The sequence below is a fragment of the Gigantopelta aegis genome, chromosome 5, assembly GCF_016097555.1.
Source record: "Gigantopelta aegis isolate Gae_Host chromosome 5, Gae_host_genome, whole genome shotgun sequence".
NCBI classification, from domain to species: Eukaryota; Metazoa; Mollusca; class Gastropoda; order Neomphalida; family Peltospiridae; genus Gigantopelta; species Gigantopelta aegis.
Window position 1 is genome coordinate 33,260,848 of NC_054703.1, and position 22,612 is coordinate 33,283,459.

General features: G+C 37.3%; 2 protein-coding genes across 2 annotated transcripts in view; one reads left to right on the forward strand and one right to left on the reverse strand.

The window, feature by feature from the left end:
• The window catches only part of LOC121373106, a 98,863-nt gene extending 77,581 nt beyond the window's left edge, over positions 1-21,282 (reverse strand). Inside the window, exons 1-2 of the mRNA XM_041499554.1 lie at positions 21,179-21,282; positions 7,820-7,961 (exon numbers count right to left, since the gene is read on the reverse strand). Of these exons, the coding sequence (XP_041355488.1) occupies positions 7,820-7,855 (36 nt within the window). The 5' untranslated portion in view covers positions 7,856-7,961; positions 21,179-21,282. The remainder of the gene's footprint in view (positions 1-7,819; positions 7,962-21,178) is intronic.
• On the forward strand, positions 17,615-18,895 carry LOC121373107 (piggyBac transposable element-derived protein 4-like). Its single transcript, XM_041499555.1, has one exon. The coding sequence runs from the start codon at positions 17,615-17,617 to the stop codon at positions 18,893-18,895; it is 1,281 nt and encodes a 426-aa protein (XP_041355489.1).
• Positions 21,283-22,612: the final 1,330 nt, after the last annotated feature.

Sequence of the window (22,612 nt, forward strand, 5' to 3'; positions counted from 1 at the left end):
GTTATGAACCTGCATGTGCAGTCAACCGCGGCTGATCCAAGATCGGCTGTCAATGTCATTGTATTGTACATGTATAAGTGACAGGACAGACAAAGCGATAAACACTTCTGAGGTTTATCTGTGAGGTGAATCTCCACGATACAAACAATTACTAATTATACATGTATCTCTGCCAGTGTACATGCCTCGGTGGTGGTGTCGTGGCTAAGCCATCGGACACAAGGCTGGTAGGTACAGGGTTCGCAGCCCAGTACTGGCTCCAACCCAGAGGGAGTTGTAACAACTCAATGGGTAGGTGTAAGACCACTACACCTTCTTCTCTCTCACTAACCACTAATATCACTAACCCACTGGTAGGTATAGGGTTCACAGCCTGGTACCGGCTCCCACCTAGAGCGAGTTTTAACAACTCAATGGGTGGGTGTAAGACTACTACACCCTCTTCTCTCTCACTAACCACTAACAACTAACCCACTGTCCTACACAGACAGCCTGGTGTCGTGGTTAAGCCATCAGACATAAGGCTGGTAGGTATAGGGTTCACAGCCTGGTACCGGCTCCCACCTAGAGCGAGTTTTAACAACTCAATGGGTGGGTGTAAGACCACTACACCCTCTTCTCTCTCACTAACCACTAACAACTAACCCACTGTCCTACACAGACAGCCTGGTGTCGTGGTTAAGCCATCAGACATAAGGCTGGTAGGTATAGGGTTCACAGCCTGGTACCGGCTCCCACCTAGAGCGAGTTTTAACGACTCAGTGGGTAGGTGTAAGACCACTACACCCTCTTCTCTCTCACTAACTAACAGCTAACCAACTAACAACCCACTGTCCTGAACAAACAGCCCAGATAGCTGAGGTGTTTGCCCAGGACAGCATGCTTGAACCGTAAGCAGGAAACTAAATGGTGTCTTTAAACAAAACTTTCGTCTAAGGTTTGCTGAGTTAAAGGATCTGTATAGCTGGTTTGGCGCTTTGGTACCGAATGTACAGGTTCGAGCCTATCACAAAAAACACTAGTAGGTCGGTTTTTTATTCCTTAATTTTGGAGTAAAACATTCCCAATCTGAATGTACATGTAAACAATTCCTGGTATTCTCATTCAATCGACAAACACCCCTATAGCTTTCCTCCCCTATAACATTTCGTAATGAAATGAATTACTGTTCAACGAAGGAAAGAAAGAAATGTTTTATTTAACAACGCACTCAACACATTTTATTTACAGTTATATGGCGTCGGACATATGGTTAAGGACCACACAGATATTGAGGGAGGAAACCCACTGTCGCCACTTCTTGGGCTACTCTTTCCTATTAGCAACAAGGGATCTTTTATATGCACCATCCCATAGACAGGATAGCACATACCATGCCCTTTTATGCACCAGACGTGGTGCACTGGCTGGAGCAAAAAATAGCCCAATGGGCCCACTGACAGGGAGCGATCCCAAACCAACCGCGCATTAAGTGAGCCACTTTACCACTGAGCTATGTCTCGCCCTCGACTGTTCACCGACATCCCAGCACAGAAACAGAGATCGGCTATTGGATGTCAAACAAAGGTACGCGTACATGTAAGTACATCATATATGAACAGCGTTTGAAATATAAGCACTTGTCCCGTTTGTCCTGACAAGTGACAATCTGCTCGGACGAGCAAAAAATACCTTGGTGGTTATCCGGTGGACAATTAAAAATGTTCAATGCAGTCTTTGCACTTGAATTAAAACAAATCATTTATTTGGACAAGTAAAATTATAGGTGGACAAGTAGATTTGTAGATGTAGATGTACTTGTCCGGTGGACTATAGTGAAATTTTCTGCTTATTTCCATCACTGACGAAGTAATGTTTTATAATGCAAAATAAATATATTGATTTGTATAAATACAAATACATGCATAGCAGTACTCTTTTAAATTCTAACTTGGCTTAATAAGATAAAACTGGCATTGTTTTTGTAGTTTTTTGTAAAAGGAAGCTAAATTTTTCAAAGTCAAAGCCATGGGTGTAAAATTAAATTTGAGAAATAAAACCTTGACAGTGTTCTTATTAAGATCAAAGCAACAGATAACCGCAGAAGATGATAAAGAGGAAGAATGGCTTTGAGACACCAGTTCTAGCTAAGACACAACAGCCATCGACATCGGAAAAAGAATCAAAACAGATCTGCCATTTCCACCATTACCAACGGCAACGAAGAGGTATTACATGTATATTATGCTCAAAGTCTCCACTCAACATTAAAAAAACAGTCATTTCCTTTATCATATTTTGGAATATTTGTTACAAAACTGTTGGCTTGCCATGGGCAAGAATATGCCGTTTTTATTTTCTTCTTCTTTTTTTTTCTTCTTTCTTTTGAAATCTGATTATAATCATCATGATAAAAAGTAGAAGGAACACAGAAAGAGGAGAAATTATAGACATTAATTTTAGCTTCATATTTCAGCATACTTTTAATTTTAACATTTGCCTGCAGGCTTTATAGAATTGAAACTTTTCTTTACCCACATATGGTTAAACAAAAATAAATTTAGGTACTAGTAACCCATTTAGTTTTTGCGTGAATCTAATGCTTAAAATAAAAATATGTTATGCAATATTAGCAATGTGTGAGCAATGAGTGAGATATGTGTAAATTGAATTCCCAATGTGAGATGTTAAAGTAACAGACCCTAGTTTTTAAACACTATAAGACATATTTTTCACTATTAGAGCCATTTATGATCACTTCAGAAATCAAATATTACTTATATTTTATTGTTTAGATTATCCATTTCTGTAGAACCGAAGTGTTTCTGGTCGTCCCAGTGTTTCTAATACCACAAAATGCATGTTTCATATTTAAAAAAATGCATGTGTGTTTGAGAAGCAGCGTTTATTGATTCGAGTTCTAGTCTATTTTTAAGGATATTTCCTGGTTCTAACGTCATAGACTTTATTTTTAATTTCTAATTAGCGACTACTATTTAATTTAATGTTATAGAACTGCATAGCAATCACTGAAATTTGTGTAGCAAATCGCAGCACGATACTGAAAAAAAATTGTTACAAAATATTCCCTGAATATACCTGTCAAAAGTAGGCCATGATGACCTAGTTATGGTACTTAAAAGGAAGGAAGGAAGAAAAGTTTTATTTAACGACGCACTCAACACATTTTATTTACGGTTATATCACGTCAGACATGTGGTTAAAGACCACATAGATATTGAGGGAGGAAACCCGCTGTCGCCACTTTATGGGCTACTCTTTTCGATTAGCAGCAAGGGATCTTTTATATGCACCATCCCATAGACAGGATAGCACATACCACAGCCTTTGATTTACCAGTCGTGGTGCACTGGCTGGAACGAGAAATAGTGGTACTTAAAAATTGTATGCAAGGTTTATCCCTTACAGAAATGACTTATATTTTTCACTTATAAGTGAAGTATAAGTCATTAATACTTTTCAAGTATAAGTGACTTATAAGTAAACGATTAGGATTTTGTATGCAAATGAGGTATCACTTATACAAAGTATATGTGGCATTATTAAGTGCATGAAGTGTTAACCATATATATAAGTGAAGGTTGTAGTTGCATGCAAGGGTTGGATGATATCCTACATGTATATGAATTCAGGGCTACCTCTGGGTGAGCAAACTGTTTCGCCAAATTGTCTATTAAACTTCAAAAATTGTACACATGGCCAGTTACTTTTTAAAAAATGTCAATGTTTACATGAAATTATTTCGCCAAATTAAAATAAAATTTGCCAACTTCTTTCAAAATTCGCAATTGGCGAATTTGGCGATTGCCAGAGCTAGCCCTGGAATTGATCAGAGAGATCAGCTCCAGAAATGAAGTTTACAGACAGATGGATGGATGGATGGATGGACAACACCATATTAAAGACTGGCATGTAAAAACCACTAGATATAACAAATACAAAACCAACCTATCATTTGTGACAATACAAAACCAACCTATCATTTGTGACAATACGAAACCAACCTGTCATTTGGGACATAACAAATACAAAACCAACCTATCATTTGTGACGTAACAAATACGAAACCAACCTATCGTTTGTGACGTAACAAATACAAAACCAACCTATCATTTGTGACGTAACAAATACAAAACCAACCAATCATTTGTGAGAGAGACACATACACACACAGGGAGAGAGACACACACAGAGAGAGAGAGAGACAGACAGATAGCCAATATCTGGGCAAGCCAGTCCAATTGACAGATAGGAATTTGTTCCAATAATAGAAACGGACAGGTGCTTCAGACTGACAAGAATGACAACATATCGAGAATCAGTCCCTGCTAGGTGGTGTTGTTAAACAAAATGAATGTCTATGTTTTATTTCAAGAGCTGCTAAGTGGAATGACAGACACACAGCTGTGTTGGACAGCAGACATATAAAATACTTCCTAACCATGAAAGTGGGACGTAGCCCAGTGGTAAAGCACTTGCTCGATGTGCAGTCGGTTTAGGATTGATCCCCATCGGTGGGTCCATTGGGCTATTTCTTTTTCCAGCCAGTGCTCCACAACTGGTGTAACAAAGGCCATGGTATGTGCTATCCTGTCTGTGGGATTGTGAATATAAAAGATCCCTTGATGCTAATCGAAAAGAGTAGCCCATGAAGTGGCTACAGAGGGTTTCCTCTCTCAATATCTGTGTGGTGTTTAACCACGTCTGATGCCATATAACTGTAAATAAAATGTGTTGAGTGCGTCGTTAAATAAAACATTTCCTTCCTTCCTTACCACGAGAGATAAATAATTAATTTCATAAATTTTTAACGCACCACAAATCAATATTATGTAAGCTGTACATTACATACACGTGGTTTCTCAAGGCCAAACTAATTACCTTCATTAACACAAGAAGTGAACAACCCCACTCAACATGAGAATTAGGCAGGAACAAACGCAGGGCTCGAAAAAATAGTGGTCTGCCAAAAGTAAAAGGAAGGAAGGAAATGTTTTTATTTAACAACGCACTCAACACATTTTTTTTTTTACGGTTACATGGCGTCAGATATATATGGTTATGGACCACACAGATATATGGCGTCAGATATACAGTAGAATCTCATTGGCTCGACCTCAGAAGGGTCGATCACACCGCAACACTCGAACTAAAAACAAAGTCCAAAGTTTTTTGTCCGGTAAACCCTTATAGTAACTGATATAGTAACTGAATACGTCCAGAGTCGACTATAAGGCTTCGCTCGAACTAAATTATCGGTCCCGTCTGTGCTATTAGCTATATTTCCCTCGAACTGGTGATACATCAAATATCAAATGGAAAACCACTGAAAAGGACCAACAATTGAAGCTCTTGCGCAGTTGGTTATTACAACCTTTGGATTATAATAATTTTGGGCGGAACGAGTTATAGATGGATCAGAGAATAGCGACAATAGCCAAGCAATCCTTTTTTTGCCATACCTGCCATGTTGTGTGTTCAACCAGCAGCTATCGGTAAAAGTCTTTCAAGTACAGCTAGTGTCACGGTGCCTTTTCGATGAACCCGTGATACCAATCAAACAGTTGGCTTTGGCAGAAAACGTTACTCTGAACACGTCTACCAGACCAGTTTTCAATGAAACCAGGGGCGAGGTACTCAGCTGTCATCACTTCAGCAACCACACATTTAATTAATACCGACAAGGGCTTCTGCATCATACAATCAGAGTAATTTCTAATAAATCCTTTCACTCTGATATTTTGTTATATAACAAATTGATGAAATTTTTAAGTTTGCAGTTACCAAAATAATATGGTAATAGGTCGTTTCACCCTTATGACTAATTCACCTCAGTCGTTTTGAACATGGTGGATGCGTACCTCTAACCGAGTCGTTTCGCCCCATGTTTCGATTCACACTAATTTTTATTTTGTTAATAAAGTACACTTATTCATTGATTTGTCCTATATCCACTGATTTTTAGATGTCACACATTGCGTGTTTATATTTACAGATAAAAATCATAATATAATTTTGTTTATTTCCAGTATCATTTACTCAAGCCATATACATGAAATACATGTATGTACAAGCCTTAGATAATATACATGCATACATGTATCAGCATTCAGACAGTGTTCTGCGGTGAAGAGTACCATAGACTGTCCACAAGTCATTTGTAAAGTTTACTGTTGGTTATAATCTGGAAGTGGGGCTCCATCGGATAATCGGTTATACCGTTTATTGGCATAAATTTGACACGCAGCGGAGCTATGCAATTAAGCGGATTTGACCGTACATCTGTATATATATATCATGTTCCTCATTTGTTCGTCTTTTTAGGAGCGGGATGTAGCTCATTGGTAAAGCGCTCGCCTGATGTGCAATCGGTCTAGGATCAATCCCCATCAGTGGGCCCATTGGACTATTTCTCATACCAGCTAGTGCATCGCGACTGGTAGATCAAAGGCCATGGTATGTGCTATCCTGTCTATGGGATGGTGCATGTAAAAGATCACTTGCTGCTAATCGAAAAAAGTAGCCCATGAAGTGGCGACAACAGATTTCCTCCCTTAATATGTGTGTGGTCCTTAACCATATGTCTGACGCCATATAACCGTAAATAAAATATGTTGAGTGCGTTGTTAAATAAAACATTCCTTCCTTGTTCGTCTTTTTATTATAAAGCGAAATATAGTACAAGCAGGGCTTCTAGAATTTTTATAAAACCCACTAGCCATGGAATCAGTGATTTAAAAAATTATTAGCCACGATTAAAAATTCACTAGCCCTACTTTACTTTAAGTTAATACAATTTTACTAATTAATAGTAATAATCGGATATGTCACCTAAAGACGGAAATAGAGCTTCAAAATACTAACATTGGGGGATTGTGGTGAGAGCAGGTTATTTATATCTACAAAACAGACTTACACTGTGTAACTACAGCATTTGACCCTTTTTTTTTTCACTAGCTGTCAGGCATAACAATAGTAGTTAATTATTTACTAGCCCAAAATTGAATATCACTAGCCACGGGAGTGGGCCTACCATAATCTAGAAACCCTGGTATAAGGCTAAATGATATAAGTAGAACACTATAGTCCATCCCACCCACCTACAAAAATGTTTTATGTTAATAATTTCAGTTTTGTTTGACCCTAAGAAGAAAAGTAAAAGTGTTTTTAGAAATAAAAAATAAAAAACTTGTAGTGAATTTTATAGTATTAAAAAAGTGTTCTCTGTGGGACGGACTATAGTTGGTTTCCTTGTCAAACATGATTTTTAAATGTGCATGTAAAAAAAAAAAAAAAAAATGAGTGAAGAAAATAAGATGGAAGTCATGCAAGCTGGGAATAGAACAGGTACCCTCTGACAAACACCCTGACATGCACAAATTCCCATTCTATGTAAATGTGTATATATAATCAAGGCTTCTAGATTATGGTAGCCCCGCTCCCGTGGCTAGTGATATGCAATGTTGGGCTAGTAAATAACTACTATTACCATGCCCGACAGCTAGTGAAAAAAAAGTTGTCAAATGCTGCATAAATTTAAGTCTATTTTGTAAATATGAATATCCTGACATCACTCCTACCTTACCAATCTTAGTGTTTTTAAATTCTATCTCCCTCTTGAGGTGACATATCTGATTATTACTATTAGTAAAAATGTATTTACTTGAAAGTAAAGTAGGACTACTGGATTTTTAATCATGGCTAGTAAATAAAAAAAATGACTGATCCCATGGCTAGTGGATTTTATCAAAATTCTTCAAGCCCTGTATAATATTATATAATATCACAAACAGTAACAGTGATAGACATGGATACGTACGAGAGCGTTCTTGGTGTGTCGCAGGAACTCATCCATTCTAATGAGAGCCAGAGTGGAAGTGAAGTCTTTGGCCGGTGCTATCTACTGCTGCCAAGAGACGGCCAGGCTTCCCGCATTGATTTCTCATCACAGTTAACTACACCTGAAATGGCAACAGTTCTCTTAGACAGATAGAATGGATATGTGCAGCTAACGGACCTACAGACAGACAGACAGTTAACCACATAATTAAGACAGAACAGGATAGGCAAAAAAATAAACCTACATTCATATGTGTAAGCACACTACAGCAATTTAGTGTCTACTACACAAGGCTATTTTGACTCTTGCGACAAAGAGAGAGAGAGAGAGAGAGAGAGAGAGAGAGAGAGAGAGAGAGAGAGAGAGAGAGAGAGAGAGAGAGAGAGAGAGAGAGAGAGAGAGAGAGAGCGAGGGAGAGGGAGAGGGGAGAAAGGGAGAGAGAGAGAGAGAGAGAGAGAGAGAGAGAGAGAGAGAGAGAGAGAGAGAGAGAGAGAGAGAGAGAGAGAGAGCAGGGAGAGGGAGAGGGAGAGGGAGAGAGGGAGAGAGAGCGAGGGAGAGGGAGAGGGGGAGAGGGAGAGGAGAGAGAGAGAGAGAGGAGAGAGAGAGGAGAGAGAGAGAGAGGAGAGAGAGAGAGAGAGAGAGAGAGAGAGAGAGAGAGAGAGAGAGAGAGAGAGGGGATGGAGGGAAAGAAGGGAGGGAGAGAGAGAGGCAGGGATAATTTTTATGCATTTTATCATAAACAGGACACTACACACCATGATCTTAAGCTACCACCAGTCGTAAGGCACCATTTGGGACTGGGTTGAAAAACTGTCCATTGCCCATTGGGCTATTTCTCATTCCAGCCAGTGCACCACGACTGGTATATCAAAGGCTGTGGTATGTGTTATCCTGTCAGTGGGATGGTGCATATAAAAGATCCCTTGCTGCTAATTGAATGGTCCATAACCATATGTCTGATGGCATATAACCGTAAATAAAATGTATTGAGTGTGTCGTTAAATATACCATTCCTTCTTCCTTCCCAGCAATTTCTACTCTGTTAGGGCAAGGGTTAGTTTCTACACCTGTAGGTTATACATTTGTATGTGTTCGTCATTTCAGCTAGTACCGGGTAGGGACACAATCTACATTGTAGCTCGGAGTGGTGTGTAGCCCAGTCATGTAGAGTGATATAACGCTTGCTTGATGCACGGTCGATCTAGGATCGATCCCCATTGGTAGCCCATTGGGGTATTTCTCGTTCCAGCCAGTGCACCACAACTGGTATAATATCAAAGGCTGTGGTATATGTATGTGCTATGTGATTTCTGTTATGCATACATGGCTAAAAATATCAAACTCAACAGAACTGCCAGCACATGATAGCTATCATAATCAGCTGAGCAAAAAGGTAGGCTTTAGGTTGTGACCAGATAAATCTGACCCTTAAACTACATTGTATAAATTACAATGTAGGTGTTAATTATCTGTATGTGGACAGATCAGCCGTAGTTTCTGAATGTTGGCTCTTAAAGGGACATTCCTGAGTTTGCTGCATTGTAATATGTTGCTCTTAAAGGGACATTCCTGAGTTTGCTGCATTGTAATATGTTTCTCTTAAAGGGACATTCCTGATGCTGCATTGTAATATGTTTCTCTTAAAGGGACATTCCTGAGTTTGCTGCATTGTAATATGTTTCCGACTAATAAAATATTTCTACGATTAAACTTACATATTAATTAAATATATTTTCTGGTTTAGAATATCAAGTGTCTGTATATTCAATGTGTTTTTGGTCGTCTTAAAGTGCTGTGCCAGACCATACACTAAAATTTCAAATTCCACAATTAAATGCTTTCTTAATTCATTGCAATAATATTTTACACCGATATGTAAATCAATAATTACGAAAATGCCCCATAAAAGTATTAAAACATCACTCCCGTAGAACACTGCCGGAAACGACCGAGTAAAATTCTCGGTAAAAACATTTGCCTTTAAATAGCCATGACGTCACGAAGGGAACGCACTTCACAGAAACCTACCACGAGATGACTTCCAGCGCAAGCGAAAGTGGGACCGACAGCGACTGCCAAGCTCATTGATCATGCGATTCTTCTTTCGATGATGAATAGTGTAGTAATGACGACTGGACTAATATTTGTGCAACACAACAAATAATGCCGTATCAGTTTGAACCTGGAACCTCTATCGACGAACCACCGGCCTGACAGATGACGATGAAAATGGTCGTGGAAACATCTTACCACTAATTTACAACTTTTATTCTTGTTTTGTTCTTTAGCTTTTCGTGCGAATTATTTTGCTACACTGTATGTTCTAATACTTGTGATGTAGTAGAGAAGACGGTAAATAACCTTGAATTCTACGAGTCAAGTGGACCCAATATCGGTAATTTTAAGAAATAAACAAAAACGACTTTTAGTCCGTCCCATCCCTCTATGAAGATTTCAGTTTAGTTTGACGTAAAAAAAAAAAAAAAAGTGTTTTGGAAATAACAAAACAATACTATTTTTTTTGTGCAGTTGTGAAAACAGTCTGCTCAGAAATAAATAACTTATTTTAATTTTAAGAAATAAAGAGAAACGACTTTTAGTCCTTCCCATCCATCCATGAAATGTTTTTTTTGTGTGAATAATTTCAGTTTAGTTTGACGTAAAAAAAAAAAGTAAAAGTGTTTTGGAAATAACAAAACAATACTATTTTTTTGTGTGCAGTTGTGAAAACAGTCTGCTCAGAAATAAATAACTTATAGCACATTCCATAGTATGAAAAAAGGTTTTCTTTGTGGGAAGGTATTTCTAGTCTGTTTTACAGGGAACGCCTTTTTTCATACTATGGAATTTACAAGTCATTTATTTCTGAGCCGATTGTTTTCTAAGATGCATACAAAATTAGCTTTTTTTTTTTTTCTTTTTTTTACAAAAAAACCCTACATTTTTGTAGGATGGGATGGACTAGGCTATAGATACTTACTTGTTTGTACTTTATTGTTTTAATGTTTTCGAACTGTAAAGTAAAATCTCACAAATGAACGAGATGCACACGACAACAAATCGGATCTCGATGATTGCACGAACCGTGCATGAGAAAACAAACTGACCGGAGTTGAAAGCATAACGTAATTTGGGACATTGACGATATGCACCCCAAGGTCGTTTCGGTGTGGATGGCATCGGCTGTTGTCATTTGTTTTGTGTCGCAGAAAAATTGTTGGTACGGCATCTTTTTTTAAAAGCCATAACACATGGTATTCCCATATCTCGCTTAAGCCGACAAGCCAGTTCGGACGAATCGAAACTAAAGTGTCTACTGTCGCAACGGTCTCCGGCATTTTCTTCCTGTCCAGTATTTTCACGTTGTTTTAATCAAATTCACACACAGATTATTCACAGCAACATTACTAGGAAATGCGTGAAGACTAAATTTATTGGCTTTTGTATTGCTACAGCCACCAACAACACGCCGTTTAACCATAATAAACACAAAAGAAGCAATGAACAATGGCGCTGACTATCGAAAGGAGTTCCCTTCGTGACATCACGGATCAAATCTTACGGAAATTCCCGAACCGAATTCAGCTGGTTCTGTTTTTCAGGGGAATATTTTTAAATGGAAAATATACCGGTATATAATTTTTTTACATTTTTTTTTTAATTTTCTAATCATATTAAATAATATCTTGATTAATATAGCTCAATACATCATACATCTCTAACAGCACTTTAATATTTATAAGAAGCATAAACCGGATTTTGTCTTCAAATAATTTCGTATGTACGTATTTAGGAAATAAAATTTTATTTACTCTAGTACAAATATTAGAACGATCAGAAACACGTTTAATATACAGCCAATATTGTGTTAAGCAGGAAAATATATTTGACATGTAATTACAATCATTAAAAACTCTCTGTTAGTCGATAACATCTTAAAAATTGCAGCAAACTCAGGAATGTCCCTTTAAGAACAGATAAAAACATCAGGGATGTAGGTGGGGGGGGGGGGGGGGGATGTAAGTGTTAAATATCTATGTGGACATCAACCTGACTCTTTGAATGTTCGCTCTTAAGAAAAGATGAAAACATCAGGGACGAAGGCAGGGGTTGGGGTGGGGGATGAGGGGTTCAAACAAACCCACCCTCCCAAATCACTAAGGCTCAAACAATTTTTATAGTGCAATATTATACCGTAGGAAAACAATAAACAAAATAATGGTCTGCCAGGTTCATACAAATGACTGTAAATCACCTCCCTCCCTCCCCCCCCCCCCCCAAATGTGCAGACCATGCTACACCCCTGAATATGATAATTATAAACACAGATATCAGTGACTACACACTGCTCATTTGTAAACAAGACTTGAAACTGACAGGAAGTGGATGACAAATGTCACTCAAAATGCACAATATATAATTTCTCAAGTACAGTCAAACCTGTCTTAAGTGGTCACACAAGGGAGTAGATCAAATTGGCCGCTTAAGACAGGTAGCCGCTGATTACAGGTTGCCACATTTAAAGTATAACAAAATGTGTTGTTGTTTCCTGTTTTACCGTATGTACTGCTTATTAACGGATGTGTGCTTCACAGTTGACTCTGAATCAACGTTTGACATGTCGCCTCTGTGAGACAAAATATGCAACTGGAATGTTTTAAATTAACCTTTCTCAACAAGTTTGTTTTCTTTTCCATTTAATTATTTAATTACTACTTCATGCATTGTATTGTTATAGGAAGTGAATCTACATGTACATATGTCAAGCATTGCCAGCCTAGAGGCAATTATAGATTCATTTCAAGTCATACTTTCTTAATTGATACACAGTGGAGATGTCTGGACTGAATGGGTAACTAGTATTCCTGAAGGAGTGAAGATCGGTTATTTGCTGCACCTTATTGCTGTTGTTAAAATATCCCTTTTATATAAAGTAAACATTTAATGTGGCCGCTTAATACAGGTATTTTAGCAATTTGGGTTCGGATTTAGGTGGCCGCTGGCCACCTTAGACAGGTAACCACTTATTACAGGTGCATTTACATTATAAATCATTTGGGAGGGGAAAAAGTGGCTGCTTAAGGCAGGTGACTGCTAGGACAGGTTTGACTGTATATACATTTGTATATATATATATATATATATATATATATATATATATATATATATATATATATATATATATATATACATACAGTGGACTCTGTCTAAACCGGACTCACTTCGTACCGTCGAAATAGTCCGGTTTACATAGAGAACCGGTTTAGACAGAGTTTCACCCAGAGTTATGGTTCTTGAATGATCGACAATGACATTTGATCCCATGTTTTGACTGCGGATTTGAATCAAATTATTGTATTAATTTGACTTTAGTTTCTAACTAAAGTTCGATACGTTGCCGTTTTTGGCGTCGTTCCGCCATTATAAATGAAATAAGATAACACAAAATATACGAGCGATTCGCACCTATTTATACATGCGTTAGGTTGGCAAGTATATTCATAAGTGTGTAATCAGTTAGGTATCAACACACACACTAATATTAATCCAATTGATCTAACGACCTACCGCAATAAGAGTAAACTTCACACGTGTGCAATTACATTTTGTATTTGGCGTCCTGATTACTTGGCAATTGACGATCATTGTTCAACTAATTAAGCAGCCCGTCGTTCAGTCAAATCCCAATCCGGTGTAGACAGAGGTAATTAATGCATGAACGGTTCTTTCGTTCTTGATTTTTGATCCGGAGTCCGGAGTAGACAGAGTACGGATTAGGCAGAGATTTATATCCAAGAGATAAACAGTAGCTGGACGGGACTTTAGAAATGGACCGGTTTACGCAGAGATCCGGATTACACAGACTCCAGTTTAGACAGAGTCCACTGTATATATATATATTATATATATATATATATATATATATATATATATATATATATATATATATATATAAATGATAAAAGAAAACAAGTGTACAGTATATATGTATTTTAAAAAACAATTTAAAGAAATAATTATCCTTTTACATGTTTCAGTCTTTACTTATCTTCAGAAAGGAACTAAATAACTGCTAAATATGACGTCATACATAGGATGTATATATATGCCTTCAATTCTATACTAGTCACAAGAAGTTAAGGACATTTAATAGTCTAATCAGAAGAAAGGAAATTCTATGTTTTATTTAACGACACACTCAACACATTTTATTTACAGTTATATGGCATCGGATGTATGGTCAAGGACCACACAAATACTAACAGAGGAAACCCGCTGTCACCATTTCATGGGCTACATACTCTTTTCGATTACTAGCAAGGGATCTTTTATATGCATCATCCCACAGACAGGATAGTACATACCACAGCCTTTATTACACCAGTTTCCACTGGCTGGAACGAGAAATCAATAACAATAAATAAATAGCCAATTCTTAATTTGGCTACCAACAATGTGTGATTTGTTACCTTTTCACACTCGATATTAAGGAATTTGTAATATTATTATCACTGCCTCTGTTACTAGTTATGAGCAATATGCAATAAACTACCAAATTGAATGAACTCTGTGCCGTAAAATGAATGTACGGAGTTTCCCCTTTGAAATGAAAATAGCCATCTACATACATGTACGTGATCACGGTGATGCATTCAAAACTCATCGGAATGAAAAGTAAAGTTAAAGTTGGTTTTGTTTAATGACACCACTAGAGCACATTGATTAATTAATCATTGGCTACTGCATGTCAAACATTTGGTAATTCTGACTTGTAGTCATCTGAGGAAAGCCGCTAAATATTTCCTAATGCAGCAAGGGATTTTTAATATATGCACTTTCCCACAGACAGGAAAGCACATACCACTGTCTTTGACCAGTTGTGGTGCACTGGTTGGAACAACAAAAACCCAATCAGTTGAATGGATCCACCAAAGTGGTTCGATCCTGCGATGCAAGCACCCCAAGCGAGCACTCAACCAATTGAGCTAAATCCCACCCCTTCCTCAGAATGACTTTCCTTTGGCACTTCCTGTCCCGAGTCAGGCTACCGATCTTATCGGAGGTCGGACTCGAGATGGGCGTGTTCGAACCCTAGTGGTATATGAGCATGTTAAACTAGTTATCTATCTATCTACCTTTGGCACTATTATCTAAGCCATTTTGAATTTGTTCTTACAGTTAAAATGTAGATGTCTATGCACAATCGGTTAGTTTTCCGTGACCATAAGAAGGCTTTGAATTATAAGGACCATGTACCGATTGTCCTATGCACCATGCAAATGACAAATTTTATCTTTATTAACTATTTAATATCAATTTTCTTTATGTACTCATGAAAATTACCCAAACCCAAGCATACATGTATTTACATCAATTCTATCATCTAAACTCGAGGAACAATTGAAGAATTCAGGCGCAAAACACAATATAAACCATTTTCTTTCTAGTTTTTAGTTAAAGCCATTAATGTATGTCAGTAAGGGCTAATCGTAGGCCTGCTAATTTGCTGCAAAACATGATTGATCCTTATGAAATTGTATTGGGTAAATCCCTCTTTTTTTTAATATCAAAACACGATATACACCAATTAAAAAACCCATTTTTACTGAAAATGAAAAATGGATATATCGCGTTTTGCGCCTGAAATCTTCAATTACAGGTAACATTTCCCCACACAATCGATTATTGATTTTTATAATTAATCATCACATCGTAAGAGCCAATCCGATCAATTTTCAATTATAATTGATCATTGGAACATCACTACTCTTAGCTTCTCAAGACAAACAATATGGTCCGAGGACAGTACCCATAACTCAGGCTTTCTGCCAAAAATTTTATCTGAGGGTGCATAATAAAAACAAAACAAACCAAATTTCCCTGAACTAAATGGATATACACCTAAAAGAATTTGAAATATTTTGAAATTGGACACTGTGTTTCATGCATTCTTGACAGATTTTTAACAGCAGTTCTTTTATTATGGTATATAATATAATTAATATCATCTCTCTCTCTTCTGTTTTTTTCAAAGTTATAAAAATGTATCCATTAATTTCCAAAATTTAAGGGTATGTCATTTTACCCTCTGTACCCTTTGACAGAAACCCTAACATTGCCATTATTTTTTATAAGTTTTCAAAAAAATTACTTTTTGTACCCTTTACATAAATTGTCTGAACTATATCTTATTAAATTTTAAAAGGATTAGTAAACACATTTACTAATACAATACAATACAAAATGCTTTATTACCGTGCTTACATAGGATATATACATAGAGGATTCGTCACGAGTATATTTTAATATGGAAAATATCAACCAAGTCTATGTTAATCAGTATTTGTCGAGGCTTTGCCTCGACAAATACCGATTAACTCGTCTAGTTAATCGGTATTTGTCTCGGCAGAGCCTTGACAAATACCAATTAACATAGACTTGGTTGATATTTTACACATTAAAAAAAAAGTAGTGAATTCTATTTATCCTATACCACTTCTAAAATTACATTTTAATTCAATGTTTAGTGAACCACAGTACTAAAGTCGCTGCCATCGGTAATATGACATCATCACGATTAGCACAAATTAGTTTGACGTCACGTATTTTAACTAAATCTTTGAAAACGTTATACTCAGGTACACAGTAGTTGTTGGCTTGTAAGCAAATGACCCATCTAGAGCAGCACATTGCCTAGAGACCTTGCAAATTTGCATACCATTATTAATCGGGTTAATACACTAAAATTATTACATGGCTTTATGACATGGATATCATGGGTAAGTTATAGGATAAATATACTTATTATATACATATAAACAGAGTCTGGTGACCCAGCAATAATAAAACTAATGATAAGAATAATGGACTAAATATACATGTACATGTATATACATTAAACAAAATAAAATAATGTATGCTTAAATATATTTTAAAGTGCTATAACAACTTGCCACATAGGCTATTATTTAACAAACTAATTCTTGCTGTATCCATGTCCTAACACAGCTGTGCTGTCAATTGTTACAAGATGGGCAGCAGGGCAGTTGATAATACAGTAGCATTTTTCATAGCTGTTCAACGATTGAAATGCAGGAAGTTTGTAAAAATGTTTTTATCTTGTTATTTCAAGTTCAGGACAAATAATAAGAAAATGTGTCTTGTCCTCAATTGTATATAATGCTGCAGGTTGCATAACCTGTTGTTTCTCAGTATATTATGGTATCGACCTCTTTCAATTTCAGGGGCGGGATGTAGCCCAGTGGAAACATTCACACTTGATGCGAAGTCAGTTTAGGATCGATCCCTGTTGGTGGCCCCATTGGGCTATTTCTTCTCGTTACAGTCAGTTCTCCATGACTGGTGTAACAAAGGCCATGGTATGTAAGTACTATCCTGTCTGTGGGATGGTGAATATAAAAGATCCCTTGCTGCTAATCGAAAAGATTAGCGCATAAAGTGGCGCAAGCGGTTTTCCTCTCCATATTTGTGTGGTCCTTAACTCTCTCCGTCCGGTTGTCGAGTGTACTCGACTTTAGCCGTTTCACTGTGAAATCCGGTTGTCGAGTTCACTCGACAATCGAAGTAAGGTATTCCCTGATTACTATAAATAGCCCTGTATAGACTATTTATAAGCTACCTTCTGCGCATGTACGGATGAATGGTCCAACTTCCTTCCTGTATCGAAAAATCTAATGCTTACATGAATTTTTTTTACTTTTTTATCTGTTGAAATCCTTTATCGCGAATCGATTTTTTTGGGCCCAAATAAACATGGCGGCCGACGAAGATGCTATTTGGAGAGAATTCTTTGATGATAGCGATTCAGATGAAGATTTGTTTGAAGGTTTTATGGCGAGTGATATCGATGGAGAAATGGATAGTGAAGATGTTTCGGAATCTGATGTTGACGTTCCGACACCAGGTGTTTCATTATCGGATTCGTTTGAGGATTCTTGGCTTCACCGATTCGACAAACGGACCAGCGTTTTGCTCGATACAGATGGAACAGAAACTGTGTTTGAAATATTTTGTAAGTTTCTTGACGAAGATTTTATTTCGATGCTAACAATTCAAACGAACTTGTACACAGAACAGTATTTTGAAAAGCACCCCAAAGATACATTACCGCCTTGTTCTACAACATGTGGATGGGTACCTGTAGTGAACACTGAAATGAAATCATTTTTGGGCATTTTGTTGTTCATGGGAGCTGTCAAGTTGCCCAATTATGCATCCTATTGGTCAACAAATGCATTGACCCAAATGAAAGGATTTCGAGAGATCATGAGCCGTGATCGCTGGCAAATAATATGGATGTTTTTCCATGTGTGTGATAACACAACAAACCTTCCAAGAGACCATCCAAACCATGGCCCAACTTTCAAAATCCGCCCTGTTGTTGATAAACTGATTGAAAGATTTCGCGACATTTATTACCCCGAGAAAGAACTTTCTGTGGATGAAAGCCTTATTGCATTCAAGGGCCGTATGAAATCTATGGGTCAGTATATGCCACAGAAGCCACATAAATGGGGACTGAAAGCATGGGTACTGTGTGAATCCTCGACAGGATATTGCTACAACTGGTTTATGTATGTTGGACGAAAACAAAACACAGAGGTGGGACTAACTAATTCAGTTGTCAAGGATGCAGGACATCATGTATACATGGACAATTTTTTTTCTTCGCCACACTTGTTCAAAGATTTATCAGAATGCAGTGTTGGAGCTTGCGGCACTCTACGGGCAAACCGACGCGGAACTCCGCCTCAAATACAGAGAGCTAAGTTGAAAAAAGGAGACGACCCAATGTTTGTTCGGGACGACAAGTGTTTATTCATTGCCTGGATGGACAAGAAGCAGGTAAATGTGCTGTCTACCATCAACAACACCCGTATGATGATCAAGTACATTCGATGCAGGGACCCAGCCAATAACAACAGGAGAGAGATCAACAAACCAAAAGCTATCGAGTGTTACAACCAGTTTATGGGTGGAGTGGATTTATTGGATCAAAAGATTTGGACTATCTTGGTGTGCACAGAACAGTAAAATGGTGGAAAAAGGTGTTCCTCTATTTATTGGAACTGGCATTTGTGAATTTCACAGTTGTCTGGAAACGGTTGCATCCAGGTGTGAAACTGGACAAATACAAACTACGTCTTTCCATCATTTCGTCGCTTGTAGCAACACACAATCGTGCCACAACTGCCAAGCCAAGATACAGCATTGACGATGTTCCAACAAGACTGGAAAAGAAACGCCATTTCACCGGGATCAACAACAACAAGACAATAAGTGGAGCTCAGGCGTTTCCGGATTGTGTTGTGTGTTCGGATCGAAAAGTTCCAAAGGGTCGACATCAAACTCAGTATATCTGCAAACAATGTGATAAACCTATGTGTCCTTATCCTTGTTTTGAAAGGTACCACACATTGCTGAGTTTCAAAATTCAGTGCACAAAGGACTTGCATAAAGAGTAACTGACAAATAAAACATTGTGAGTAGAAATGTGGCAAAATTTGTTTACCGTGTGTATTTATTTTTTTCAAATTTATGTACAATATTTATAATTTCAAAAAATTTCACTACAAATATTTACAATTGTAGAAAATTATATTAGTAATAAATCTTTCATTACATGTTGTGGTATTATTCCAATATTTAATAAGTTATAATCATTTTTAATGAACCACTACTAATTTCCTCCATTTCACAAAAGGAGCCAGTTTTTGGAACCTGGTGGGCAAAATTTTGTCCAGATTGGAGAGAGTTAACCATATGTCTGATGCCACATAACCAAAAATAAAATGTGTTGAGTGCATCAATAAATAAAACATTTCCTTCCTTCTTTCAATTTCAAGGCGATGTGCACATTCTTATTTTGGTGAAATGTCGTAGATTACAGACATACAGTGCTGGCCAGTGTATCAGCGCACCTAAGCATTCAAAGACTATTTTCCATGTGAAAACTGTGAAATACTTAATAAAATGTGTCTCTCACCAATGAAGCAGTGCATAATCTGAGATACACTACAAATTGTTTTGTCTGTAGTAAATAAAAACATTTTTAAATTGTCCATAAATGTAGACACCTCCTTGTATCCAAAACGATTTGCATGTCCGGTGATTCAGCGAAGTACATGTAGATGTGGATCGGTGACCCCGCTATTTATAAACCACCCATGACTTCACTTTGAAGCCCATAAACACTACACTATCGTCCCAGGATTATTTTAGTACTTTTTTGTTTTGTCTTGTTAAAAATATTACTATGAAATTGAACGATCACACATGACCCATCTTGTGATCAGTTTCAGAATAGTTTACTTGAATGGCACATGCAGTACTGCAGATGCATACGTGTTCATTGTCATGCATGGCTAAGATGCCTACATGGATTTTTCTTGGGTAGATTGTGCACACACGTGGATCTTATTTCGCCTTTTTTTTTTCTTTTTTTTTTTGTAAACTGGAATGGCTGTCAATTAAGGTGTAAAACTTTTGTTTTGTTTTGTTAAATAAAATTGTACAAATTAAAAAAATTTATACCGTTTACTATAATTTTAAAAATGCGGGAAACATGTTTTTAGTAAACATTGAAAAAGGAATTGAACTTTAATTTGTTAAAAACACTGACAACGTGACAACTTCCTAAGCACACTTAAGCAAAATACCAAGTGCGTCGAATCACCGGACGCACCGATACACCGGACACGGCTGTACAGTTGTTAAACTTAAATTTTTCCAGATGGTTGTCTATATGGTTGTGTAATATGCTTTTAATAATTTGTTGGTTTTTTTTGTTTTTTTTTGTTTCACTGACACTGTCAAAGGAAACTCCTGCCAGTCTACAAAATCCAACCCACCAAAGTTGAAAGTCAAAAGGAAGTAAGGAAATGTTTTACTTAACAACGCACTCAACACATTTTATTTATGGTTATATGGCATCAGACATATGGTTAAGGACCACACAGATATTGAGAGAGGAAACCAGCTGTCCCCACTTCATGGGCTACTCTTTTCAATTAGCAGCAAGGGATCTTTTATATGCACCATCCCTCAGACAGGATAGCACATACCACGACCTTTGATGTCGTGTCGTGGTGCAGTAGTGCACTGGCTGGAGCGAGAAATAGCGCAATGGGCCCACTGACGGGGATCGATCCCAAAACGACCGCGCGTCAAGCAAGCGCTGTACCACTGGGCTACGCCACGCCCCTTTGAAAGTCAAAAGTGACGCAGTTTGAAAACGCACAGCTAAACATTCAATAATAATCCAAACTTGAATGACATTTTGCGCGAACTGATCGCAATAATTATTAAATAACTTACCTAATTAATACAAACAAGTAAACATTGTACACTGACGTCAGCGATGTCGAAAAACTACGTTCAACTAAACTTGCAAAAAACACCAAACATTTACGATATTTACCTTCCGTTTTTAGCGCTTTCTTCTTTTTTTGGAAATCCCTTCTTGTTTAGACAGAGACCCCTAACTAAATCATAGTGTGTGACCTTCTACAAAATAAAATTATCTATGCACAGGACTTCTAGAATTTTTATAAAAACCCACTAGCCATGGGATCAGTGATTTTTTAACATTTACTAGCTAAGATTAAAAACTGACTAGCCCTATTTTAAATAAATATAATTTTACCAATAGGAATAATCAGATAGGTCACATAGAGAAGGAAATAGAGCTTTAAAACCCTTAGATTGGTGGCAGGATATTCATATTTACAAAGTAGACTTAAATGCAACATGTGACAATTTTTGTTTTCACTAGCCGTCGGGTATGACGATAGTAGTTATTTACTAGCCCAACACTGAATATCACTAGCCATTAGAGTAGGGCCAATCTCGAACCTTTGATGAAAATTGATGTTCAGTGAAAATCGATTGTGAAAAAAACAATAGGGGTTTTCTAAAAAATATTTACTATTAAAAATATTTCTTGGAAATTCTTTATTTGTAGTCAATATCACGAATATACGACTTTTTATTACAGAAGTGAAACACGTAACGCGCGATGTGATTTTCCCCACTCCCTTGCAATCGCGGCCCTTTTCAGGTTAGTTGACAATGTAGGCCTACCCTTTACCCCTTGGTCCCATCCCTAAAACAATTTATTGATCCGCCCTTGCACTGGGGACAGCTATTTCATCAAAATGAAGACGGTTGACTGCACGTACGCATTTAGAACACACTATTGTGTCATATAATTATTATAAATATATAAATATTACACCCTACACCATTAATCCATTTTATATGGAGCCTGGTACACTAACGACAGATTTTTAAAAAAAACTAGAATTGAAGATGCAGATATTTAAGACCGTGAAACGAATCTTTAAGATGGCTAGAATACATACACTGCATGTATACATGTATGCGTCCCCCTCCTCAGTTTTTTGTTTAACGATACGACTAGAGCACATTCATTTAATAATCATCGGCTATTGAATGTCAAACATTAGGTAATTTTGACATATAGCCTTAGAGAGGAAATCCCGCAACGTTTGTCCATTAGTAGCAATGGATATATTGCTAGTGCGCAGCCTTTCATATACCAGTCGTGGTGCACAGACTAGAACAAGAATTAGTCAAATTGGTCCCCCGTCCTAGACTGACCGCGAATCTGGCGAGTGCTTTACCAATGGGCTACGTTCCGCCCTCTCTTCAGTTGAAAGCCCCCTCCCATGAACAGCTAATGAAGTCTTCCGACGCCTATGATATTAAAACACATTTTAAATGTGACTT